Genomic DNA, 27470 nt, shown 5'->3' on the forward strand with positions numbered 1-27470 from the left:
GCCCCTGCCCAGCTCCCTCAGCCTCTCCTGGGGCTCCAGCCCCTCAGGGTCCCCCTTGCCAGGAGGGCCCAGGACTGGAGGCAGCACCTGAGGTGTCCCAGCAGTGCCCAGGAAGGGGACATTAAATGACTCTCCTGGTCCTGCTGGCCACTCTGCTCTTGATACAGGCCAGGATAGGATTGACCAAGTGGGACACACCGATGGCTCCAAAGCTTTTAACTTATGTGAGAATTGGCTGCAGGCAATGGGTGAATCCATCCTCCTTAGCCCATCTCCTCTATTAAAGAGTTTTAAAGGAAAAAATCTGAAGTGAAACCAATGAGCTGACCCCATGTGTGAGGTAGTGAGAGCTCCAGGGACTGTGGTTCCAGATCTGCACACAGATACTGGAGTTTTGCCCATGCTGTGACACCTTTTCTACTTTCTCACCAGACAATCTGGCAGCAGACAGGAACAGCCCCACTTCTAGAACAAAAAGCTGTTTCATATCTCCTTGTTTTTGCTCTAGAGATTCCCCTGATTACCATACAGATGCCCCACTTCCTTTTCTTCACCCAGTGAAGTCATCTTGCTGAAGGGCCACGAGCAGTGCCCCTGTGGGAGGATTTCAGTGCTGGGAGAAGGGAAGCAGCTCTGGGCTGTGTGATTCCCCACCTGGCAGAGGTGCTGGATTCCTTCCCCTGCAGGCAGGAATGTGCCTCCCCATCCTGTCTGCAGGATGAACCCAGCCCTGGTGAGATGGTGCTGTGCCTGTGGAGCCCCCAGCACGGGATGCTGAGCCCCTGCCCTTCCTGGCAGTGCTCCAACACTGAATTAATGAGTTTATTCTCATCAGAATTAATGAGTTTATTCTCATCAGATGGGGAGGAGTGTGACCGTGTTCATAGGGGTCCGAGGATGAGGGAAGAGATGAGGATCTGACTCCATGTTTCAGAAGGCTTGATTTATTATTTTATGATATATATTATATTAAATCTATACTAAAAGAATAGAAGAAAGGATTTCATCAGAAGGCTGGCTAAGAATAGAAAAAGAAAGAATGAATAACAAAGGTTTGTGGCTGGGACAGAGAGTCTGAGCCAGCTGACTGTGATTGGCCATTAATGAGAAACAACCACATGAGCCCAATCCCAGATGCACCTGTTGCATTCCACAGCAGCAGATAACCATTGTTTATGAGGCCTCTCAGCGTCTCAGGAGGAGAAGGAAATAAATCCTAAGGAAAGGATTTTTCATAAAAGATGTCTGTGACAGAGGAGGGCAGGGAGTTTCGTGCCAGCTGTTGAAAGGGGACAGCCCTGAGGGCAGGTGCCAAGCTCAGGTTCTGCCTCTGGGAAATTGTCCTGGTTTAAGGCAAATTTGGGAGAAAACCCCCAAAGAGGCCCCCTCCAGAAAAGCAAACCCACACAGCCCCTTGCCCCAACCAGTTCAGGAAGGATTCCTTGGAGACAAGTGGAAAGAACCTGTTTATTTACCAGGCACAGCACCCCAAGGACACAAAATGAACAATACCAGGTGACACCACTCTGTCACCGCTCTGAAATGATGACAAATTCAGAAAATCTCTCCTGGGGGTGGTCACTCTGTTCTCAGTCCCTCCTGTGCTGGGGCAGCTGCTGCAGCCACAAGGGGCAAACTCTCGGTGTTTGCCAGGTACCGGTCCAGAGCAGGTTCCAGTGGTTCCAAAAAAGGGAAAGGAGAAACAGTCCAGGGAAATTCAGACTGCTCAGCTAAACTAACTAATGAGCAGGAGCAAAAAGCAAGAGTGGCACTGACATCTTTTATGAAAAATCCTTTCCTTAGGATTTTTCCACCTGAGAAGCTGAGAGGCCTCAGGAACAAAATGTAACCAATGGTTATCTGCTGCTGTGGGATGCAACAGGTGCATCTGGGATTGGTCTCATGTGGTTGTTTCTAATTAATGGCCAATCACAGTCAGCTGGCTCAGACTCTCTGTCCCAGCCACAAACCTTTGTTATTCATTCTTTCTTTTTCTATTCTTAGCCAGCCTTCTGATGAAATCCTTTCTTCCATTCTTTTAGTATAGTTTTAATATAATATATATCATAAAATAATAAATCAGCCTTCTGAAACATGGAGTCAGATCCTCATCCCTTCCCTCATCCTCTGACCCCTGTGAACACGGTCACACCAGAGCAAAGCAGGAGCAAGAGCAAAGCAAAAAGCAAAAGCAGCACCATGCACTGCCCTGTCTGTGTGTCCCACCAGCTGTGGGGCAGCAGGCTGATAACAAAACCACACTTTCACTCTTTAGAGCCAGGCTTGAAGGCACAGAACATGATATCCAGCATAAACAGAACACACAAATGGGGATAAGTCACCCTAGGACAGAAATGCTACAAACATATTCCATCCCCAGCAGGGTCTGGTTCAGCTCAGGAATGAAGCCAGGGTGGGATTCCTGCCTCTGAGCCCTCTGCAATCAGCTGAGGGAGGGAGATGGTCCTGGCAGAGCCAGCCCAGCACTGGCAGGCTCTGGGAGAAGCCATGCTGACACCCAAATTCCAGACTGCAGCCAGCAGCCAGCAGCCAGCCCTGCTCCTTTAGCTGGCACCCATCAGCCAAACCAGCTACTGCAGAAAACAGAGTTCATTTTTCCCTTTGTTATTTTTTTGTTTCTGTTTACAGAAATAGCAATTGATGGTCTCGGTCCAATGGGGCCTATTGTGAGAATTAGCAATTTGGTTAATCCCCATAAAGGCCTCTTTTGTGAATCATAAATCCTGTTCTGTTCCAGTGTTCTGAAATTGTAAAGAGATCCCAAAACAAAGCAAGGTTTTACTAAATAATCTCCTTATTGTTGTGTAAAAAGCAGTTAAATGGGAAAATAATTTTTGCACTCCAAAGCCTTACTTGTCTTTGGGAGTTGTTTTGTCTTTTTGAGGGGGTACCCTTAGAAATGGGCCTTGGGCACCCTTAGAAATGTAGGTCAGATTCAGTTGTGTCTAGAAACTAAAAAAGGAACCTGTGGAATTTGAAAATTACTCAGATGAGACTGGAACAAAATTCTCTAAAACCCTTAAAGGCTCAGGGAAATGTCTGAACCTTGTCCTCGCATGAATAGGGTTTAATTTCACTGCTCTGGAAATGCCAGGATTACTCATTTCTGTGTGTATTCTGAATGCAATTCATAGTTTATATAAAAACCCCAACCCTACACATTTATAACACACCATAAACTTTGACATGTGGAAATGTCTGCCCTTCCCAGCTGTGAATGGAGCACTTGGTGGGTGCTTATTAGAATAAAATAACACTCAGGAATAAATATGAATCCAATTAATTTTATTTTTTCCCTTTAAGATATAAAGAACATTTTAAAGAACTATCTGTGAACTTAATTTCCCAAAGAAATAGCATCAAGTATAACAGATCTAAACTTTATACCATGAATATTACAATTTCTCTTCCATAAAATTAAGACATCTCTATGTACAGTACCAATAAATATGCAGCAAACATTTTCAGTGCCTTTTTTGACGTTTTAATATAAAACTCTACAATCAATGGCAGAACATAAGGAGATTTGTGCAAGACTGAGAGCAGCTGGAAAGCTATTTTAATTCATAATTCAGCAAAAAACCTGAACACTGCTGAGTTATGTTGCTTAATAAACTGGGTTATGATCTCCCAGGCAATGATTTTCATGTTGTTCCAAGGGATTTATCGATCAGGAAACGGGAATTTGGAAGTGTCACTGCAGAGTTCACCCTCTGGGAGAGAATTGCAGCCAGTGCTGGCACCAGGGCTCACCAAGAAATAAAAGTGGAGCTCTCGTTTCCTTTGGGAGCCTGTCTGGATGCTGAGAGGGATGGGAAACACATCCCTGCCCATCAGCTGGGATTTTTATAGGCTTGGAGGGAGGGAAAATCACTTCCAGTTTGTCCCAGCTCGTGCTGCATCCTCCATGGGGATAAAGCCTTTCCAGAGGAAGGCCCAGAGCTGGATGTGCTCCCTGGGATCTTGTCCCCAGCTGGGAGAAGGGGGACAGGGTGAGAGGGATCAATCCAGCTGTGGTTGGGTCCTGGAGAGCTGGGAATGCCCAGCTCCTGTGGGCAGTGTCCTGCCTGCAGCATGGATTTTCCTGCAGTGGCTTTCCAGCATCAGAAAAGTCGCCCTCCCCTCAGGATTGGTGCTCAGCTCTGTATTTATTAATCCCACAGAGATTTATCCACCCACCCCACAGTGAGAGCAGTGGGGTTTTCCCTTTCACCAGCTGCTTGGGTCATCTTTACCCAGAAGAACACCACAAAAATCCCTCTCTAGCCTGGGAGAGAAGCACTTCAGTGATCCCCACCTTCCCCAGGATGTGCAGCCTTCCAGGGATGTGCCTCCCTCCCCCTCCACTCTCGAGAGGGAGCCTGGATTTACTGAGAGCACACACCTTTGATATGATTAAAGGAAGCCAAAATGCAGCACAATGCTCACACTCAGTGTGTTTAGACCACAAAGAATCTCAAGTTATTACCCTAAATGTGCAAAGCATGGAGTAGAATGGCAGTGAAATTGAATTCTGCTCTGCTCAAGTTAAAATAGAAAATAATAATAATAATAAAATTCTGTTTTGCTTTTGCTAAATGTGAGGTAGTTATTGGATTAAAAAGAAAAAAACACCCAGCATAACAGCAAGTAACATCTTTTTGGTGTCACAGGGGGAAGCAGCCTGATTCCCACTGTCTAATCAACTCCTGGCTGATCTACAGAGGCTGTTAAAAAAACCTCTCAGGGATCTGCAAGTGGGTGGAAAGCAGGGGAAACAAATGTCCTCCACCAGAGTATTCAGTGAAAACCTTCCAGGAGGCAGAGCACAGAGCCCTTCCCCAGAAACCTCTTCTGAAGCAATTGAGATGTGACGCTCTGAGTTCAAGCCAGGAAAACAAAACAAATTTTGAGAATAAGAAATAATCTGGCAAATGGGAGAATGTCTCTCAGTGCTGCTGGTGGAAAGAAAGGAATTTGCATTCTTGGCAGCAGAGGAATTGCAGATAGCAGCAGCCAGGATGAGGAATGAACACCCAGGGGATGCTGCTGCTCTGCTGGGAGGGTAAGGACAGCCAGGCTGGAACTGGAATGGGTTTAGGGGTGCCCAGGGCTCTGCTGCCTTCATTTGGACTCTCATTTGGCCAGAATTTCCTGGTTGGGCTGTGCCTGTCAGCCAGGAGCTGAGCAGTTGGGAATATAGGGCTCCCAAAATGTTGAGGTGTTTTTGTGTATGGTTTTTGCCTTATGAAGTGCAAGTGTCTCTAAATTCCCAGGGGAAAGTCTGGACCTGATTTCACCCTGCTGAGGGACCTCTAACTGCATGAAATAAGGATTATTCACACATTTACACACAGTCAAACTGGTTTCTTATACATCAGCATTAGCTGGTCACTCTTAATTGTGATTAGTGTTTTGGGAAGGGACTGGGATCAAAAGTGGTCACATTTGTTAAGTTGCATTTTTATTATCATAAAACTTGGGAAAATATAAAGAAGTTAAGTCAGTTCTTATGGTAAAGATACATCTCAGTGCTGAGGCACAAGACAAAAGACAATCCCTTTTAGAAAATCCCTTACAATAGCAAAATGCTATTACTGGTGTGTAACACCCACATCGGGGCAAAGATCCTTGACATTTTCTGATTCTTCTAAAGAATGAATTCTCTCCTCATTTCTCATCTGAAATGATGGGCCACTCACAAGACAAATAAAGCAAAGGACAGGGTGGTCAGTTGTGCCATAGGGGGGTGAAAAACCAAGATTCCTTCAAAATTCTGGAATATTGTGTTGAAATTTTCGAGCGAATTCCAAAATCTGTTGGGCTTGGTTGGGGACCCCCTTTGTGGAGAGGTTTGCTCATCACATCCCCTGCCAAAAATCATCTCAGCAGCATCTTTTTGGGTCCATCCTTTGGACTCTGATCCTGCCAACACCCCTGTGCTGGACAGTCCCTGTAGTCACTCCTTGATTTGGAAGATTGCTCCAAACCATGATGGAGCTGAGGATAAACACAATCAAAACTTTCTATGAATTTTTAATTTGAGGCATGCAGCTTTTACTCCTCTCCTCCACCAAACAGGAGCTGGTTTTTACCATAATCCCCTTCAGCCACGTGCTCAGGGCTGTGCTCAGCACAAATAGATGTTGGCAGGACTGGAGCTGCTTTCTTTATACCTTGATTAAAAGTTAATAAATTTATTTCTGTGTGTGCATGGAGAGAAAGTTAATGCTTATTTATCAATATTCAGTTTTTAAGGGGAAAGGAAGTGGTAGGAACTCTGATGAATTTGGGTTGTGCTTAGTGTTAGTTTTTTGGGGGATGAAAAGGATTAGGGAAGAAGCCAACTCTAAGATCTAGAATATTTTGAGCAGTTGTTAAATAATAATTTGATACTTCTTCTTTCAGTGGTTTTGTTCTGGAAAGTGCTTTTGGGTTCTTTTTCCTAAGAAATGGAAGGGTCAAAACTAAACCATATGTTTAACCTCATTTAGCCAAAGCTGCCTATTTCACATTTTTTTCTCCAGATTCCATTTTTTTTTTCCTGATAATAGTTTTAGTTTCACAGCCCCTCCCAAAACAAAGCACATGTTCAGCTTGACCACAGACTTTAAGGTCACTACTTCCCATGACCAGATCTCACCAGCTTCTCATTTAATTGAAAATGCTGATGCCTGGGCATTTTCACATCTCCAGAAACACTTTATATTTTCTAGCTCAACAAACACAAGTTTCTGAGAATAATTGTGTCCTTTTTTAACTTAAAAAAAAGTTAAAAATCTAAGAATCCACAGTTTAGGTTCAGTCTGTTGGAGATATTTTCCTCTAAGCTTGACTTTGGTCTCACTGAAGTGCTTTATTCTGACTTCATGCCTTTGACTTCTGTGGAGGAATATCTAATATAAAACAGGGCCAAAACCAGCCCCTGAACACTTATTTTATGTGCTGGTCACTGTTACAGTAACATTATTAGCACTGAAAAGGGGGGAAAAAGGGAATATAGAGAATTTCCATGAGGATGCATGTGGGGATCAATATGCCTGCACCACTTTAAAACAAGTAATGCTACATATATTGTTTTATGTCCTATAAAATGTGTGCTAAATGTGCTCCTAGCTGGTGTGGGTAATGGGGTGCAAAAGCTCTAACTGGACTAAAATAAATATTTCTATGGATAATGGAGAATCACACCTGGAATGGAGCTGCAGCAGGCAACAGTGGACAAAATTCTGTGCTAGAAAATGCTCATTATTGCCAAAGGAACTTCTGGGGACTTCTATGGAATATCCACAAAAAAAAAACAAAAAAGAAAAAGGTGTGTATATATCCCACATTCTGCTTCTTTGAATGCCAGGTGTTGCATTCCCCACTGCTCTGCCCCAGCCCTCACAATTCCCATCGTTCAGCACACCAGGATTGAGTGATGATGCCTTGGGATACAGCTTCTCTGGAAATCTGCTGTCCCAGCCTGTCAGGATTGCCTTGTGCCCTCAGAATGATCAGCTCATTTGTAGAAAAGAGAAGCTTTCTGAATTGCTGTAATTATCCCAGAAGAGAGAGAGAGAATTTCCCTTCCAATTTCCTCCAAGGATAAACCAAATTCACATTATTTTGTCCTTTGCAGGAGCTCTCCTGCCTAATTGCTGGGAATTACCAGTCTTGAAAAAATGATTCCAAATCTTCCTTGATGAGACTGACCATGTTGTTTCGTGTGCTGGTCACCTAAAGTGCTCTACATGTTCCAAAAGCTGCAGATTTTGTGTTTTCATGAGTTCAGACCCTGCTTTGGGCACACAACCAAGGGATCAAAGACTCAACATGAGGTGTTCGGGGAACACTTCACAAAATTTGAGCTATGGAAAGTCTCAGGGTTTCATTGGGAATAATTTTGTCTAGAATTGCCAAGAGTGGGGGATTTCACCAGATTTTACCCTGGTGGGAGGGATCTGAGCAGGAAGAAGAGCCCTGAAAAGGAGCTGGATCACCAGAACAAGGCTGAGGTCGTGTTAATGGGATAATTGGGCAATAACTGCTCCAAACATAGCTAAAAAAAACTAGGCTGGGCAGGTGAAGATAAAATAGGAATAAGGGCTCAAAGATGGAAGTGATCTGGATCATAAAGACATGAGAGGATCCCTTGACTCTGAGTGCTTCCATCTGCCTGCAGGATAATTAAATTTACTTTCTCCAATCCAAACCTATTTTGAGATGTCACTTTTCTTTGTGGGCTGGAGAAATTGAGTGTAAAAAATGGCGTTTGGACAAAGAAGTGTCCTTGCACCTAATGGACAGGGCCAGGAAGGCAGGAGGGAGCAAGAGGACAGCTGAGATGTGGGGAGGGTGAAGGATGAGTCAAAGAAAGGATGGGAAGCCAAACTGGGATGAGGTTTTGGTGCAGGGAATTTGTCAAGCTCCCCAAATAGGCAGAGTTGTGCCAGGGCCCAACACTCAGTGATGAGACTCAAGGAAAATCTGGAAGCAGGAAAAGAGGGCAGGGCAGGGTGGCAAAGTCCCGGCTGTTGTGATGTGCCTAAAACAGGGAAGGACAGAAACTATGGGATCCAGGAATTGCAGATGGGGAAGAATGGGCAAAAATCCTCCACTTTGAGATGATTTATCACAAAAGTTTTCATGTCAGCAGGAAGGTCCTCACACCAAGACATGAACAGATCCTGGTGTTGCCTGGATTTTCCTTCCTCCTGCTCCTCTCCTCCCTTCCCAATCTCCTTGGCCTCTCTCCCTGCTCCAGCTGCTCCACTGTCTTCTTTTCAGCTCAAGCAGATCTTCCCAGAGCAACAAAAGGTCTCCTGGTGGGAAAGGCTTTGCCATGGACAAAGCTGCAGGGTCTCACATGGGCTTGTCGCCAGCACAAAGCCTGTGCCCAGTTCATCTCTGCAGACACAGCCCCTCATCCCCACCACTGCAGTTCCCCACCCCTGATGGGGGCACCTGGGGCTCCACCAGGGTTTGGGTGGAAGCATCAGCTCAGGGACAAAGCTTTGCTGTCATTTCTGGGCAAGAAGTGGAGGAATGGAGGAAATCCAAGGAGGTGAGGCAGGGGAGAGCTGCAGAGGGGGAGCCTGGTGGGTGCTTGGCTGTGAGACCTCGGGGCTGCTCAGGGTCCAAACCCATGGGGGTCCTGAGGCACTGCTGGAGGAGGGGAGGCGAAAAGGGAATTTCCCTGAGAGGCAGAAAGCTCTGTGGAAATGAGTAAGGGCAAGGTGGGAAGTTAAACAGCCCTGAGCTCCACCAGGGTGGTGTCTTTGGATCTTTTCACCTCATGTGGGTACAACTGGTGGCCAAACCTCACCCAGGGCAAGGCTGGGGAGTCCCCTGGGGCCACCATCAGCTGTGGCTGGACCCCAAGCAGTGATTTCTTCAGTTGCATTTGCCTTGCATTAAATATAATGGAAAGCAAAACATTGCAGGGGTTTTCTCCCAAAATTTCGGTGGCTGATTTAAAAGTGTGCAAAATTTTGCTCTGTGTTTCTACCTTGTTTTTTCACTTTTTTTTTTTTCTTTTTTCTTTTTTTTTTTTCTGTTATCCTAAAGTTAGGACCTGGAGAGGACATTCCACTTTCATGCTGAAGCAGAAAGTGTTTTGTGTGTTTCCTAGATCTTTTCCAGAATATTTTGAGGCTGTAGATGGACTTAGAGAACTGTAAATAATTTTTTTTTGGAAAAACCAAAAATCTCAAGTAGCTGCTGCAAAGCACATGATATAATTTTAATCTGCTTTACAGGGAAGTTGGAAGGGATTAATTAAGCAGTTAATAATTAACCTGAGCTTTATGTTAGTGCAAAGTACTGAGTAAATGTATTCATAAGGAAATTATGAGAAGTAATTACCTTTTAGAAAGGAGAATCTGAAGAAGGGTCATGCAAAACTATACTGGAAGTGCTGGAGAAAGCTCAAAAGCTTTTTTTTTTTGGAGTTGAGGAAATTGTACATTGAAGGTGGAATTAGGGCATAGCCTCAATATTCAGGAAGAAACTTCCTACCCACATGTATCAAACGTTCCTCCTTAGCTTACAAAGTTTTGAAGAATTTTCAACTTTTGCTTTCAAAAATACATTTTCCCCCCTCCAATATGACTTTCATTTTTCTAAATTGGCGTTTCTTTGTTTGTTTGGTTTGGGGTTTTTTGAGTGTGGTTTTTGGTTTTTGTTGTTTTTTGTTTATTTGTTTGTTTTGGGTTTTTTGTTGTTGTTTTGGTTTTTTTGTTGGTTTTTTTTGTTTTTTTTTGGTTTTGGTTGTTTTTTTGAGTTCGTTTTTGTTTGGTTTTTGTTGTGTTTTTTTTGGGGGTTATTTCACTCCAACCTGCAGCTTCACCTTTCCCTACCCATTAAATTAAGGCTCTAGCGAGCTGCAGGGGAGTGATGGCACAGAAGAAGAAGAAGAAGAAGAAGAAGAAGGAGGAGGAGGAGAAGGCAAACAGCAGAGATCTCACCCCAACACGCACCCACAAAGCCAAAACCCAACAAAATCCCCCCGATGACCCTGGAGGGATCCCCCACCATCTGCTGCAGGCCAGAGCCCTACAGCAGAAAGGCCCCAAAGAAAGTTTTGTGCTCCTTGGTGTAATCCACCAGCTTGATGTCACTCACGTTGACCATCAGCTTGTCTCCCACCTCCAAGGAGACCACAGCGCCCAGGTAGATGGGCTGGAACCAACCATTGCCGTTCTCACTGAGGGTCTTGGTGCCCATCAGCAGCTGGGTGGGCTCGGGGTAGCTGTCAGTGACCTTGGTGATGATCTCAGTGACAGAGCTGGCCTTGTGGCTGCTCTCCACGGGCCCGCGGAAGGTGACCTGGGCGTACACGTAGTAATCTCCGGACACGGGGATCACCAGGGCGTTGCTGGAGTAGTTCAGGTTGTTCTTGGTGAAGGCCAGGCCTCGCTTGTCCTCCCACTGCAGGATGGGCATGTGGCTCCCCACGGCGCTGGCCAGGTCCTGCCTCTTCACTGCAGCGGGGAGAGAGAGGGAGAGGAGCGTGGGTGAGGGTGGCACAGGGTGGGTGGGACGTGAAATCTCTGCTCTGAGGGGAGAGGGGTTTAAACAGGGTGAGCAAAAAAGCTGGGGCAGAAATGTTCTTATTTCACAGTGAACTGAATGGGCTGCAGGACTGTGGGGAATGGATTTGGAGAGAGTTCTTAGGGTTTGATAGAAAGAAACCCTAAAAGAAACCTTTCTATCAAACCCTTAGGGTTTTGTTGTGGTTTTTTTGGGATTATTTCAGTCCAACCTGCAGCTTCACCTTTCCCTACCCATTGAATTAAGATCCCCTAGGGTTTGATAGAACCTCCTCCTTCTTCTTTTCCTTCTTCTCCTTCTTCTCCTTCTTCTCCTTCTTCTCCTTCTTCTTTTTGTTCTTCTTCTTCTGTGCCATCACTCCCCTGCAGCTCACTAGAGCCTTAATTTAATGGGTAGGGAAAGGTGAAGCTGCAGGTTGGAGTGAAATAACCCCGAAAAAACAACCCTTAGGGTTTGATAGAAGGAAATACACCCTTAGGATTTGATAGAAGGAAACCCTAAAAACTCTCTACAAGTCCATTTCCCACACAGGACAACTGTCCAGGGGTGTTGTCCAGAGTGCCCACAGGGTGTCCAGGTCTGAGCTGTCAGGTCTGAAAGCCAAGGGTGCTCTGGGAAGATCTTGACAGTGTAAGCTGTGCCTCGGGGTCCTGGTTGTGGGTCAGACCCCAAAGGACGAGCTGTCCATCCTCAAGGCTGAGTCTCCTGGCACTGGGAAGATGGGCATGGCTTTACCTTCCCATCTCACCCATTTCCAGAGTGAAAACCTTGTCCTCAGGTGACACCAGCACTGGGACAGTTGTACCATGCTTGTGCCTAAGGGTTGGCCATTGGATGCCATTGGCCATCCCCTGTGCCACAGGCTGGTGACAAGAAGGAGCAGGCACTGCCCTGAATCCTGACCTAAGGGTTAGGGACAGGAAGAGGACATTCTAAACCATCTTTTCCTTCAGGAGGGGTGGGTTGCAATTCTGTTTCTTAGAAAGACGCTGCTGAGCTTGCAGAATGCCCACACTGGTCACCACCATGTGTCACCACTTGGACTTCTCTTCCTGCTTCTTCTTAAGGAGGCTGGGGCTCCTCAGCCCTTCTCCTCCTCTGTGCTCTCAAGGACATCTCTTGTAGAATTGCTTTTGCTCTACCAAGGTCACTGGACTTTAGCAAAAAACCTCAAAGACCCCACTGTGCTTCAAGAGCTCCAATTCCAAAACAACGCATTCTATTTTAAACCATTTTTATCCCTCTCTTCCCCTTTTTTCTTTCTTTAATGCTTATCTGGAACAAAATACTGCATTTGGAGTCAGCCTCAACATTCCTCCAGGCTTTTTTGCTCCCAATCTTTTGGTGAGCAGACTGAGCTCCAGTCCTGACCCCAGCATCAGTCTGATCCAAGCTGAGGATGCTCCCCAGCCTGCAGGGGAAAAATGAGGGAATTGCTGCCCTTTTGCCTTCCCAACTTTGATTGCTCACACACAACAGAGAGGGCAATAAACCTCAGCCCTTGCATGGTTTTCTGCAGGGAATCAAGGGTTGTCTCTGCTCTCTACTGCCTGCCACATGGAATTGTGCTAAAACAGCAGCAGTGGGAAGAAGAGGACAAAAACCATGAAGATTATCTCAGATATTGAAATGAACCTGGAAAATGAATGATGAATGCTTAGAAAAGATTGAGGGAACAGAGTTCCAGGAACTGAGGCCTTTTTAATGAGCTTGTGTTCATGTTTAAAGATGATTTTTATTCAGTATTTGGGGAAGGGGGTGTGTGCATGGGAAGGGGGACAAATGGAATGCCGGTGAGGGAAGGCTTTGGAATTCCCTTGGCAATAACCAGTAGGTCCATCCTGGGTGAAATGAGCAAAAGGAATGTGCTCATGTCCCAGTGGCATCTGTTTCCCTCTTTTCCAACAACAAATAATCCATGAGGAGACAGGAAGCTGTTAGGAGTGCAATTCCTTTTATATTCTCTGAGTAGCACAACAAAATAATGGCCTTTTTTTTTTCTTTTTTTTTTTTTTGGTGCTGCTGAAGTATCAAATCCTTCTGATCTTTTCCCAGGAGGCAAAGTGGATGGGAAAAATATTTCAGGGAGGAGGAAGACAGACTGGGATTGTGGCAGCAAGGAAAGCAAAATTATAGAAATATTCTAAAGGTTAGAGACAATGGAGCTTTGACACAGAGGGGGGAATGAAAGAAAGTGCTCCTGATCTGCCTTCATCTGCATTCACCTCAATGCACCATCCCTCAATTCAGGGATTTTCTGAATCCTGGGAAAAGCTCAGCTAGCTTTGGATCACTCTGAGCTTTGCAAGGGCTCAGAGCAATTCATCTCAGAGAACAGAGGGAATCTTGTTTGAGGTGGGAAGGGTGAGGAAAGATCAGAATACTTCCAGAAAATGTCCTGGGCTCTATTCCATCTCTGGAATTTTGGGGGAATTTGAAGAGAAGCTGCCTGTGAAATATTCTTTCCTCATAGAATGATGCATTTAAAATGTCAATGACACTCAATTCCACAATGAATTTTTATATTAGTTATAAAATAGATTTTATTAGTTATAGAATATGATAAGATCTCAAATGAACTACATGACTTCCTGACTTCCAGAATTAGTCAGGTTTCACAGCTTTAACCTCCCTTTTAGGATGAATCTCTCTCTATTGATGCTCTCTATTTTCAAGTTAATTAGTTTTTCCCATGCTTTCAGTAACAGGAGAATAAAATGAACATTCAAGTGCTTTTGAATACAGCACAGCTCCTTTTCTAGCAGCAGCTGTACTTTGTACTTGTCATTTATTCATTTATTTCCTAAATTCTGGAGCTCCTCTTCCTGCAAATATACCTATGGTACTAATTCTTGAAGGAATCTGATTTTAATAAGAGATTAAAATCTGCTTTTAATAAGAGATTCATTGCCACAGTTCCTTCTATTTTCTCACACACTATAAATTTCTGGTATCCCTTAATTCTCCTGGTCCCGAAATCCCTTTTGGTTCAGTCCCTTTCTGGAGAATCCCTGTTGCCTGTCAAATTTAGGATCTATTTTGTGCTGAATTTGTGGGGTTTCTGCAGTTCTTAGCACCAATGGGAGAGATTCATCCACAACTCTGAGTCTGAGCAAGAAACTGGAGCTTGTGGAACCCTTGTGGTGCAAGGTCCTGTGTCCTCTGCTGCTCCAGTTCATGCCCTGAGGATTTAATAAAGGTGATTTGGAGGCATAAATGAGGCTTTGCCCACATTTAGAGGTGGGTTTGGGACCACAGGAGGAGGAGCACGAGGCAGGTGCCAGGTTTGGGACCACTGCAGCACCAGGAGCACGAGGTGCTGCAGCATTGGCCATCCCCTGTGCCACAGGCTGGTGACAAGAAGGAGCAGGCACTGCCCTGAATCCTGACCCCAAACCCAACCGAGTCAGTGGGGAGGGGATGATGGCAAGGCAAGGAGAAGCCCCAAATGAACATTAATGCACAGGAGGAAATGGGCTTGGAGGGAGCTCTGAGCTGGGTTTTGGCACATCTCAGTGGGTAAAGCCATCAGGGAGGGGAGATCTGGATTCCAGCCTGGGTGAATAAAAATTCTCAGTGTGAGTTAAAAAGGCCCAGAGCAGCTGGAAGATTTATCATAAAGGAACAGACACCAAAACATGGAGCTGTTCTGCTACTGCCAATTAATCAGAGCATTCCCAAAGAGCTCCATCCAATTCTCATTCCTCTCACTCCTCTGTTCTCACCTTCACAACAGATGTGCCTAAAACTAGAAAAAGACAGAATAAAGGTGTGGAAGAGATTTCCTACAGTTTAGGATTTGCAGTCTGCCACCTTCACATTGAAAACACCTGAGGTATGGGAATGTAACACAGATCAGGGGAATAATTATTTCTTTTACACTTTCTGTGCACAAGTCATTGTTTCTGAGAAGAGAACACCAGGGTGGAGCCCATGAAATTATTATGCACAGAGCTGAAAATAACAGGAAATATTTTCTGCCTGCAAAGTGCTGTTAAGCTGGGAAATTCATTGCCACAGGGAGAAGCACCAGGAATATGTTCAGGCTAAAAAAAGGTCAGAAATAATCCATAGATACTGGGTTTCTTGATGACTACATAGCACAGCACAGAAAGGAGAGAGAAAATTCCTTTAAGTTTCCCCTTTTCTTGCTCCTTTCTATGGCCAGCACTGACTGGCCCTCAGTGGAATGCCAGAGGGGATGGACACACACCCTGGGAGGCTGCCTGGGAGTGATGGCAAAGGAAATTTTTGTAAATATGGGGGCTGGAGAAATGTGGAGAAAACTGCTGGGTGTTTCCCTGTGGCAGCTGGGCTTTTGTGCAACCCAGGGAAGTTCCCAGCAGCCCAGCAGAGCTTTGGCTGCTCCTCTGACTCACTGGAGCCTCTGGGCCTCTCTGCCAGGGGGGATTTAAAAAACCAAAACCTTATAGAAGCAAGGTTTTGCTCCTTAAAACTGGCACTTGAGCTAAGCTGTGATTATGGCCAAGCCAAGCCAAGCCAGGTTTGGAGCTCCAGAAACCCCCGTGGCAAAGGGAAAGGCACCAAGGATGTGCATCAGGAAGGAGCTGCTGGATCAAGGAAAGGAAACTGTGCTGGGAATGCATCAGCCCTGAGCTGCAGAGTGATGGAGCCCTGGGGGTGGATTTGGTTTCTGCAGGAAATCAAGAGAGAAGCATCCCAGCACTTCCTGCATTTCTCAGGTTACAAAGCGCACCCTGGGGTGCTGGGGAAGCCTCTGCAGTGAGCTGTGCTTTGGAGAGGGATAAAAGGCCTCAGGCCAGCTGGAAAACCCTTTGGCACTCACTCCATCCACACTGGAGCCAGGCAGGAACTTTTCTCTGGGAATAACTGAATTTTCCATGTGGGTGGAGCTGGTGAGGGTGGGGGATGTCCCAGGGCAAGGTCCTTGGGGTGGTGACAGATTCAAGGGTGAGGTGGTGATGTGGGGACCTTGGAGCTGCTGGCAGCCCCTTGGAAAGGCATGGAAGACCTTTGGAAAGGCATGGAAGACTCTTGGAAAGGCATGGAAAACTCTGGGAAAGGTATGATAATCCTTTGGAAAGTCATGGGAACCTTTTGGAAAGGCACTGAAGCTTCTTGGAAAGGCATAAAAACCTCTTGGAAAGGCATGGAAGCCTCTTGGAAAGGCATGGAAGACCTTTGGAAAGGCATGATGACTCTTTGGAAGGCATGGAAACCTCTTGGAAAGGCATGGAAGCCTCTTGGAAAGGCATGGAAGCCTCTTGGAAAGGCATGGAAGACCTTTGGAAAGGCATGATGACTCTTTGGAAGGCATGGAAACCTCTTGGAAGGGCATGGAAGACCCTTGGAAAACCATGACAACACTTTGGAAAGGCACAGAACCTCTTGGAAAGGCCTGGAAGCTCTTCAGAAAGGCATGATAACTCTTTGGGAAGGCATGGAAGCCTCTTGGAAAGGGATGATAACTCTTTGGAAATGGATGATAACTCTTTGGAAAGACCTGGAAGCTCTTTGGAAAGGCCTGGCAGCCCACCCTGTGACAGGAGTTTGTGATGGCACCTTCCTACCACAACATAAAAGCTCGGAGGGCTCAGTTTGGCATTACCCTTTCCCTGCTTGCTCTGAAATGTGTCAGAGATTATCTCACTGAAAACAGGAGGGAGGATTAATGGGAATATGGTGTGTGTGGAGTTTGAGTCAGGCCTTGCAGAAAAATAAACTAAAACTAGCTTGATTTGACCTGAGTTTGCTCCAAAACTTGTAATTCTTGCAAATTCACTGCTCCACAAGGGCTCACAGGAGCTCCTTCCCTGCCTTTTCTGGGGGATTCAGCAGATCACTGAGACATCAGGAACCTGTTTCAGTTCAGTTACAAAAGCTGGTCATTCAATGAAAGAAACAGCTCAGAAAAGTGACATTTCTGTCAGCTGTCCCTTCGTGGGCCCTTCACTGCAGACACACTGCCCTCAGCCTGGCCTGCTCAACAAGGCAGAGCCGATTATTCTGCTCTCCATGCTTCCTACAACACCTGCTCCCACCAGATCCACAGGGACCAAGCTTCCTGAAGCACAACATCGGCTGTAAAAAGGCTTTAGTTGTGAACAAGAATTACCTGTCAGGTGAGCTCGTGGCTTCTCTGCACTGGAAAGCGTGTCTGTAACTGAGGGAAAAGGGAAAAAAATGGTGTCAGGATGTTTGCTGCTGTTCAATAATAAAATTACAGAATATCCTGAGCTGGAAGGGACCCACAGGATCATCAATCCAACCCCTGTCCCTGCCCAGACACCTCAGAATCCCAGCCTGGGCATCCCTGGCAGCGCTGCCCAAAGGCTCCTGGAGCTCTGGCAGCCTCGGGGCCGTGCCCATTCCCTGGGGAGCCTGGGCAGTGCCAGCACGCTCTGGGGGAAGAACCTTCCCTAAGTCAACAGAATATGAGTGGTGGTTGACTCCCCTGAGGAAACGTGCAGGCTCTTTCTGAGTCAGGGCTGATTTGCTGAGCTCTTACTGACCCCCCTGAGGTGATAAATGCCAACAGGGGAGTTTGGCAGAGCTGCTGCAGCCCCAGCAGGGCACATTGTGGCTGTGTCCTGAACTGCTGAGGCAAGCAGAGGGGAAGGGTGGGGAGCACAGGCTCCCAAATCCCTGCTGGCGCTTGTTCAGGGAGTCCCAGTGACCCTGCAATGTCACTGTGATATTTTATGAAAAATCCCTTCCCCAGGATTTCTTCTCCTGGGAAGATGGGAAGCTTCAGCTTCTCCCTGTTTTGCTGCTTTGGAATGTGATTTGGAGAATTGTTTACCCAGCATGTGAATTGTTTTAATTTAATGACCAATCCCAGTTCAGCTGTGTTGGGACTCTGGTCAGTCACAGGTTTTTATTATTAATTCTTTTCTAACCTTCTGATGTATCCTTTCTCTTTCTTTAGTATAGTTTTAATATAGCAATATAATATAATATAATATAATATAATATAATATAATATAATATAATATAATATAATATAATATAATATAATATAATATAATATAATATAATATAATATAATATAATATAATATAATATAATATAATATAATATATCAGCCTTCTGAGAATTTGGAGTCAGATTCTCATCTCTCACCTCGTCCTGGGGACCCTCACAAACACCCCAACCCTGCAGAGCTGTGGGGGAAGCCTGTGCCTGTACAGCTTTCCCAGCCTGGGGTTAGAAATGTTCCCATTTCACTCTGCCCACTGCTATCTCCCTCAGTGTGCCCTGGCTGGCTTGTCTGGGCAGGGATTGGGGTGGTGAGGGCAGAGGTGTGCTGGGATTGCAACACCACAGGGGAAAGGGTGGCAAACTCACCAGCAGCCACTGCTCGTTGCTTCAGGAAGTGAGAGCCCCTCTCCTCTGTGACCTGCAGGGACAGTGACAACAATCAGCTCACAGGGTCTGTGGGAATTGGCCCAGAACATGGAACAGCTGCAGTAACATCTGTCAGAGGGTCGGGGGTAGGACAGTGGGGATGGATGGAGATGAGAGATCTCTGGAGCCAGGGCTGGAACTTGGGGTTCATTGCAAAGGGCCTGGGGGCAGGGCCCTGCTGGGAGCTGCCAGGCACAGCTCAGAGCAGGCCTGAGAGAAGAGAGGGGGAGAGAGGATGAGAGGGTGAGAGAGTAAAAGGGTAAGAGAGCGAGGTTCCCATTACAATACAATAAATCTTCTTCTGTGTTGAATATTCTAATTCTCACTAACCAATCCAGTACAAGATACAAATCCTACAGCATTTCCATACAGCCTATAAGAATCATTACATTACCATCCTGTGTTACATTTTAAACCCTACAAACTCCTCTTTGGGCCCTTCTGCCAAGCTGGCAGGGTCTGCTCTGCCCCTTGGGCCTGTCTGCAAGCAGAGGGTGTTGTTCCATCAAAAGGGGATCACCTTCAGCTGGCCACACCATTGTTTTCCAGTTGTTCAGTAACTGAGGGATCTCAAAGCTTGCTTTCATTTCCATCTCACTTATAGTTTCCATATTCTCAAAATCCTTTGCCAGTCAATCATATTGATAAGGCTTTCCTGTTTCACTTTCCCCAACAAACATCAGTGAATTCAGATGGAGCATTTTGGCTAAAAGGTGAGCCCTGACAAGTCTTTGTTCACTGCAGGACATTTCTGCTGTTGGTTTCAAGCTGCCTTCATCTCTGACAGGTTCCAGGAGCTGGGGCAGGTCTGTGAGGTTCTGAGCTGGACAAGCCCTTGGCATGGCTGGGAGAGCAGCAGCAGAGTGACCCAGCCATGCATGGTGACTGTCCAGCCCTGCAGAGCCTCTCCTGCCCTCAATCCAGGCACAGCAAGCAGAGCAAGGTGACAGATTCTCCTCAAGGCAGCCAGGACTGAGCCCTTACAGGAGCAAAGCTTCCCCACAACACCAGGAGAGACTGAGTTGGGTCAGCTCCACCTGCCTTTTGTCCTGCACTCAGACCAAGGCTGCTCCTTAGGTCTGTCTGGGATTTTGGGTGATCTCCTGGGGAGCAGGAGCTGAGCAGAGCCAGGGAGCAGCTGCAGGGTGAGCTCTGCTGCTCGGAGCCTGCACTGGGAAAGGCTCATCCTCCCTCTGCTCTGCAACTCCCTCCTGGAGCTGGACACCCCCACTGCCCTCACGGCCCTGAGGCCCTGCCCTGCTGTCACCGAGCTCAGGCAGTCCCCAGGGGCTGTGCCTGTCACACAGGTGTCCTGAGTCTCCTGCTCTGTCCCCCGGGTCACTGGGCACGGCACAGGGAGCAGGCTGGGCGGCTGGGGATGCTGGGGGGTGATGTGGGATCCTGGGGGGTGATGTGGGATCCTGGGGGTACTGGGGATGCTGGGGGGTGCTATGGGGTGCTGTGGGATGCTGGGGATACTGAAGATACTGGGGGGTGCTGGGGACAATGTGGGGCTCTGGGGATGCTGTGGAATGGTGGGGGATGATGTGGGGTGCTGGGGGATGGTGTGGGACAGTGTGGGGTGGTGTGGGATGCTGGGGATGGTGCAGGATGCTGAGGATGCTGGGGGATGCTGGGGGTGTTGGGGGATAGTGTGGGATGGTGTGGAATGGTGGGGGATGCTGGGGACGGTGGGAGATGCCAGAGGTTGCTGGGGATGCTGTGGGGTGCTGGGGGTGCTCTGGGGTTGCTGTGGGATGCTGGGGGATGTTGTGGGATGCTGGGGATACTGGGCTATGATGGGGGATATTGTGGGATGCTGGGAGATGCTGGGGATACTAGGGGATGCTGGGGGGTGCTGGGGGTTCTGGGGATGCTGGAGGATGCTGGGGAATGGTGGGGGATGGTGGGGATAGTGTGGGATGCTGGGGGATACTGCCAGATGCTGGGGATGCTGCCTCACATCTGCCTTTGCAGGGCTCTGAGGAGCAGCCCTTAGAGCAGCCTGGGTTGTGCTGACCCTCAGGGCTGACCCTCAGGGCTGTCAGGAACCCCCACCCCAGAACATCTTTCAGGAGCACACAGGGCTGGCACAGTGTGTTTGATGGGCAGACACCAAAACCACACTGAATAAACTGAATAAACCACCCCTGACCAGCTCATAGCAAAATATTTGAGGCACTTTGCCCAATAAAACCTGGAACAATATTAATATGTAGATACTGAAGCTGGCTCCTGCTGGCTGTGTCTCACACAGCTTCAAACACTGCAGGAGAAGGAGAAAATAGAGAATTTCTATTGGCTGGGGAAGGGGAATGTTTGTGGAAGGAGAGGCAGCCTGGCCTGCCTGGGCTGGGGGGTGCTGGCTGCTCCAGGAAAGCCAAGGACAGTTTAATGTCTGACTGGAAGTAAACATCCGTGTGCTGCTGCAGCAAACAGACACTTCTAAAAGAGCTGCTCCAGCCTGGGGGGGAAATGGAGAAGGAAGCAGTAGGGAAAATTCTCCTTTTTGTTTTATATTCCCTTGCCCACCTCGTACAGAAATGTGTGGCCCAGCCCCAGCAGCCTCCTGCAGAGACTGGTGTGAACTTCCAGTGTGAACTTCCAGAAAATTGGTGCTGTGCTGTCCAGGAGACTCCTGAGCCTTTCCTCATGTGTGAGGAGTTTCAAGGTCCTGCTCTCTGTGGTGACTAACCATGAGTGCCCTGCTGATGTGACTCAGTCCAGCCTTTGTCCCTGCCCTGGTGGGAAGCACAAGGTCAGAATTTAGGATTTCCCTCACACTCCCCTGGCTTTCAGCCAGGTGTATTCACCTAGGAGTATTATTTACACATTCCTTGTGTGGCATTTCCTACCTATTTCCCAAGTGACTAATTCTCATTTCTCTAAGGATTCTGCAGCCAGGGAAAAAATCAATCCCAAACCTATATTTAAGATTGCAACTTCTGTGGAACTGTTTACATACTTGAAGCTTAACTTCTGCTGAAGTTCCTTGTATAAACTTGGATGTTGCAATCCAAACAGAGGTGGCAGGAAAATGGGAAGGAGAGCAAGAAGAATTCTGCTTCTTTATAAAAGATAACAAAAAGGTTTTGTTTAAACCTAAATTTACTTGTTTCCTAAGAAATCCAGCTGGAAACTCCAGGTGCAGGAGCTGCATTCAGAGATGCTGAGGGACAGAGCAGATAGAGCATGGGGACACAGCAAGGTGTGAAATTATTCTGTTGCTTGGCAAAGGTATGGCTGTTCTTTTTTTTTTCCCTAATTATGCTATCTCATAAAGGTGTAAATATAAATACAAATCACCTACAGATGATGTTTTAGCAACAGAAAATGCTGCATAATGACCAGGTGTGAGAAACAGGCACTGAATAAGCACAGATGTTGTGCATTGATGGGGAGGGAGAGCTGAGCAGCAGGAGCCAATGCAGAGAACATTCACACAATCAGTGCTTTTCTCTCTTTTCCCTTTCTTGCTCAGCTGTGGTTCTGAAAAGTTCACAGCTTCAATTTTCCCTTTGGTTACTTTGGAGAGCCCAACCACTGAGTGATGCTGAAAACCCCCCTTGAGCTGACTCACAGATGTTTGGACAGGCAGCTCTAATGACCCTGGGCATTGCTGGCTGCTGGACAATTCTGGTACCACAAAGCTCCAAAAACCCCCAGTGCATTTGTACCCAGGTCCTGCTAAACCCAGACAGGAGGGCTGATATCCAGTGGCATGGCAAGAGCAGCTGGCTCTGCAGGCAGAGGGACTGATAAGAGCAGAATGAATTCCCCCAGCTCCTCCATCTCCAGCCCTGTTTCACAGGGAGGATCACTGCAGGCCATGTGCACTACATAAACCCAAATTTTTCTAACTCCAGAGATGCTGCATGGCCTGGGCTGGGAATTTTTGGCAGGAACTGGTCTGTGCCAGTAGAAACTGGCTTCAATCAGAGCATTTTGCTGCCCAGTGGAAGGCTGTACCCAAGGCATGTGCCCACAAGGAACACCTGCACCAGCAGCAGTGGCCAGGCAGGGATTTAACTGGTGCTGCCTTTGGAGGGGGAATCCCAACACCTGGGCCCATCCAGGTGTGCTTGCTGCTCCTTCCCAGGTATTCCTCCTTCCCCAAAGATCAGGAAGCTTTTGAGGTTCTCCTTCCTTTATGGGCAGGCCATGAGGGCAGATCTCTCCTGGGGTTTGCTGCCAGCTTTCCAGCAGGATCCAGCTGGAGCCTCTGGGATTTTCCAGTTCCTCCTGCTCTGCAGCAAGTCCCTTTTCCAGTGCCAGCTAACATGGCACATACCTGGCACACAGCTGCATGTCCAACCCTTGGGATTCCTCTTTATGCTGCTCGTGACCCTGACGTGCCAAGGATGCCATGAAAAATAAACCCAAACACCAACTCCTCCAGGCCACAGGACCTGCTGCTCTGCTGAGTGGGATGCTGAGGCAGCCAGAGCTGCTCTCCTGTGCCTTTCCATGGATGGTTTTGGGAACTCAGCCCGAAACTTGGCTTCCCTTTGAGGAAGGATTGCCCTTCCTCCAGCAGGGCACCACTATGGCCTTAAAATAGATTTCCTGCTAGTAACACAAGCCACGTGCTCTGGTTTGAAAAACCCTTTTTCCTCTCCTCCCTCTGGACTGAAACACAAAAGAAAGTGGTTTCTCTTTCCCAAAGGAGCATGGAAGGAGCCTGGAAGGTGTCCAGGAAAAACCATCACCAGCCTGGAATTATTCATCCAAGATGCATTGCACCATGACACACAGAGAACACTGGTAGCCCACACATGTTGCTGTAATGACATAACCTGCCCTGCTTTTTCCTGAAAGGGACATTTCCAGCGAAAGAGATGAGTTTGCATCCCTTCAGAGGCACCAGGTGACACCAGGGCCAGGCAGGGATGACCGAGGTGCCTCGCCCTGTGGGCAGCATGCCCAGGGACACTCCCCTGTTGCACAAACCTGCCCGGGCTTCCCTTCTCCTCCTGGCTCCAGGAAGGACTCAGGAATTTACTCCATCTGCTCCTCACCTGCTGAGTCCCTCCCTCCTCCCAGGGCTGTTCCCAGAGCACTGGAAGGTGACAATTGTGTGTGGGCAGAGCTCCGTGGGGCGAGCACAGGACTCCTCCTGTGGGCTGCGAGGGTCAGGAGGCCAATGCTCATCATCAGGGCTGCCCACTCATCCCAGGGCACCCACACCCCAAACCAGTGCCCCAGAGAGCTCTGACACACATGGCTGGTCCCAAACTCCTGATCCAAGCTGTCAGTGGGGCACATGAGGACAGAGTCATTTAGCAAACTTTGAATGCAGAAGGAAATGCAAAAAGACATTTTCCAGAGAGCTTTCACACCCAGAAATATTCCCAGGGCCTGAACCTCTCTGAACCTGCAGACTCCTGGGGGGTTTGGCTCCTTGGGGCATTCAGAGGCAGCCACACAGGCAGAGACATCCACCCTGTGTGCTGTCCTGCTGGGCAACAGCACAGAGAGCAGAGGGGATGGTGGGCACAGAGAGCAGCCCAGAGAGCAGCAGAATGAGTGGTGACCCCAGAGAGCAGCAGAGGGAATGGAGGGCACACAGAGCAGCACAGAAGCAATAGAGGGGATGGTGGGCACAGAGAGCAGCAGAGGGAATGATGGGCCCAGAGAGCAGCCCAGAGAGCAGCAGAATGAGTGGTGAGCACAGAGAGTAGCAGAGTGAAGGGTGGGCACAGAGAGCAGAGGGAATGATGGGCACAGAAAACAGCAGAATGAATGATGAGCACAGAGAGCAGCACAGAGAGCAGCAGAGTGAGTGGTGACCCCAGAGAGCAGCAGAGTGAAATGGTGAGCACAGAGAGCAGCACAGAGAGCAGTGGAGGGGATGATGAGCACACAGAGCAGCAGAGGGAATGGTGGGCACACAGAGCAGCAGAATGAATGAGAATCGGGCTGTGGCAGGGCCCAGCAGAGGTGCAGCTCCTCCCACAGCACCCCGGGCACTCTGCCAGCCCCGATGACTTTCCTCTTCCTCCCTGGGACTTGCAGAGGTTGTAACTCCTTTATCACCTCATAACATCATTGTGGAAACATTACGTGTTGCTAATTGGGAGCAGGTGCAGGGGAATGCACTCCAGAGTTGCAATTCCGATCGTTTACGATGTGCTTTTCCTCTTCAGGAGCCAAACCCACTCATAAAAGAACTTTACTCTGCTAACCCTGCCAATAGGGTCACAACCCAGGAACGCATTGGATTGATTAAACAAGTTAACATTTGATTATTCTTCTGCTCCAAGACTGTTTCAAGACTGAACTGTTCTTCTCTGGTGGGACACAAACAAACCCAGAGCAGCAGCAGAGTGCCCAAAGCACCTCGTGAATTTTACCAACCCAACCTCAAGCAGCACCCAGCTTTTCAAGCTCCTCCACGTTCAGCCTCTGCTCTGCTGTAATTCCACATTTCCAGAACTGAAGGCCCCCAAATCCTCTCAGATGGTGCCCAGCCCCTGAAGAAAGCTGTGCTGGCACCTGCAGGCAGGGCAGCCTGGAGCCGACAGCAGTGATACAGCCAGGGCAGCATCACTCAAGGAACTGCCAGATTCACCAGCCCGAGGGGCTGCACCAGGTTAGAACCCAGTGAGGAAGAGGATGCTGCACCCTGAGCATCACCCGGGCAGAGCAGCCTCGGGGTCCCCAGGAGCTGTCAGCAGCTTTCCCCTCCCTGAACATCCCCGGGCTGAACGTGAGCCAGGGGACAAACCTGCCCTCGAGGCCACCCAAAACCAACCCCCCTTTCTGGGACCCTGCTGGTTAACTGCGGAATTTCAGACCTGAAGCTAAAATTCAAAGCTTAATTCACCAATTTACAGCGTGGGGCATTCCTGCTGAGCTCACAGCCCCCCGGGAATAGGGAATTGAAGGAGGGATGGAGCAGCAGAGAAGTTTGTATGGCTGGGAGCAAAGTCTGCCAAAGGAGAGGAGCTGAGAGGAGTCCTGGACTGAGAGAAAGTTTTAATAGGGAGTTAAAAACAGGATGTGAAGTTTAGGGCCAGACTCCCTTAATTGCCTCAAATCAGATCTCTGCAGAAGTTTGCATTAATAATAATTAATTATTCACCAGAGCTGTAGCCGTCAGCCCAGTGATGGGTGACTGACCCACTGACATCAGCAGATCTTCCTGAAATCAGACACTGTGAGGGGAAGCCACGGATTTAACCCAAAAGAAGGGAGGAGAATGAGCCATAGCATCAAAAAATCTGGCAGAAATCAGTGATATTTTTTTTAAATATTCCCTGCGGCACAGCAATAAAAGTTTTAAAGTCATGTACTCCTGAAATCAGACACTGCCAAGGAAGTAACAGATTTAACCCAAAAGAAGGGAGGAAAATGAGCCATAGTGTCAAAAATCTGGCAGAAATCAGTGCAGAGACAATGATTTCCACCAATCAGTGATTTTTTAAAGCATTCCGTGCAACACAGCAAAAAGTTTTAAAGTAATGCATTCCTGAAATCGGACACTGCCAAGGGAAACCGCAGTGTCCTGTCCCAGATTTAACCCCAAAGAAGGGAAGAAAATGAGCCATAGCACTAAAAATCTGGCAGAAATCAGTGATTTTTAAAGCATTCCCTGCAGCACAGCAATAAAAGTTTCAAAGCCATGTACTCTGCTTGTGACCTCAGTGAGAGTAAGGAACCGTTAGTTAAAAAAGAACGAGCAATAATGAGATTTATCCTCAGGGTGAGGAAGAAGGAATGCAACAGCGAGTCTCACATGAGCCCTCAGACAGGAGAAATTCACAAAGAGCATGAAAAGCTCCACAGACACGAGAAATTCACAATGAGCATTAAAAGTGCTCCAGGGAGGCTCCGTTGGGAGGCGCAGACGGTGCTCAGGTGCACCCAGGAAGGATGAAAGTTTGACAAGAAAGTCTCACAGATATCTGTGCTTAGCAGAAAGATTTTTAAATGTAGAGTGATGAAGGAATAGAGATGGAAGCAAGTTTTGATATAGAAGAAAAGAATTACTAGATAATCAAGGAGGCAAAGGGTGTGTTAGTTAGAAGGGGTTTTTATGGCTTAGAGCAAAGGATAAACCCACCTCAAACAAGATGTTTTTACCAAGCAGAAAGATAGCACAGGCAAACAAGTCAGCAAAGTTGCAAGTAGAAAAAAAGTCTCAGAATTTTCCACTGCAAGAAAACTGAAAAACAACTCCTAGCTTAAACTGTAATGTACTGACTTTGAGTGATTGGAGAACAGTAACATGAATATGGTAATTACAGTAGTTATGATAGGCTGTAGGTAAAAGCTAAGCTATAGATTGGTTCTAGTGTACTAAGATGCTCAGCAAAGAAAAGTCTATAATGCATTGTAACCAAAAGAAAAGTATAGAATGCATTGTAACCAAAAGAAAAGTATAGAATGCATTGTAACCAAAAGAAAAGTCTATAATGCACTGTAACCAAAAGAAAAGTATAGAATGCCTTGTAACCTAAACGAAGGGTCTCCAGGCTTATCTGCTGCTGGAGCTGATGGCTGTAGGCACAGGCTCCATAACTCACAACCCTGGATGTAATAAACTGCATTTTGAGGAGCCTCCTGGAGTCCCGCATCCCTCCCCTCGGCTCTCCCAGCCCTGCCTTACCTGGCCGCAGGAGCTGGGCGCTCTCAGGTTCCCGACCAGCAGGTAGGCGGTGGGCAGCATGAGCAGCAGCACGGCCAGCAGGCAGAGCAGCAGCGCACAGCGGATCCTGCGCAGGTCCTGCCGCAGCCGCATCCCCGCTCCGAGCGCGCTGCCCGCAGCCTCCGCTCCCATCTCCACCGCGCTCTCCATGGCTCCTGCGAGGGAGCCGGGCACCGCCAAACCTCCTGTGGCGCCTGCCCTGCATGGAGACCCCCATTAAATAAGAGCAGTGCGGAGTGTGGGAAGGCACCGGGCGCACGCACTCCCTCCCTCCCTCCCGAGGAATGCACCGCCTACAGTAGAAACCCGGCCGGAGCCGCGGGAGCGCTCCCCGCCGCCCGGCCCCGCTCCTGCCTCCCAGCGCTCCTGCTCCCCCCGCTCCCTGCTGGAGGAA

The 27470-nt window shown here is 47.8% G+C and overlaps 1 protein-coding gene across 1 annotated transcript; it reads right to left on the minus strand.

Moving 5' to 3' along the window:
- Nucleotides 1-3285: 3285 nt before the first annotated feature.
- TNFSF15 (TNF superfamily member 15) lies at nucleotides 3286-27470 on the minus strand. Its single transcript, XM_066563059.1, has 5 exons — nucleotides 27367-27470; nucleotides 27038-27275; nucleotides 18367-18418; nucleotides 17135-17182; nucleotides 3286-10967 (listed from the first exon to the last, which is right to left on the minus strand). The coding sequence occupies exons 2-5, from the start codon at nucleotides 27224-27226 to the stop codon at nucleotides 10540-10542; spliced, it is 717 nt and encodes a 238-aa protein (XP_066419156.1). The 5' UTR covers nucleotides 27227-27275; nucleotides 27367-27470; the 3' UTR covers nucleotides 3286-10539.

The sequence above is a fragment of the Molothrus aeneus genome, chromosome 19 (assembly GCF_037042795.1).
Source record: "Molothrus aeneus isolate 106 chromosome 19, BPBGC_Maene_1.0, whole genome shotgun sequence".
NCBI classification, from domain to species: Eukaryota; Metazoa; Chordata; class Aves; order Passeriformes; family Icteridae; genus Molothrus; species Molothrus aeneus.

What these genes read in the sequence shown, in the direction of transcription:
- TNFSF15 (XM_066563059.1), bottom strand. Translation starts at nt 27,226, where the DNA reads ATGGAGAGCGCGGTGGAGATGGGAGCGGAGGCTGCGGGCAGCGCGCTC. An exon ending in GCAACGAGCAGTGGCTGCTG is followed by an intron (nt 17,183 to 18,366) that starts GTGAGTTTGCCA and finishes CTTTTCCCTCAG; the next exon opens with TTACAGACACGCTTTCCAGT. An exon ending in GCCACGAGCTCACCTGACAG is followed by an intron (nt 10,968 to 17,134) that starts GTAATTCTTGTT and finishes TCCCCGCTGCAG; the next exon opens with TGAAGAGGCAGGACCTGGCC.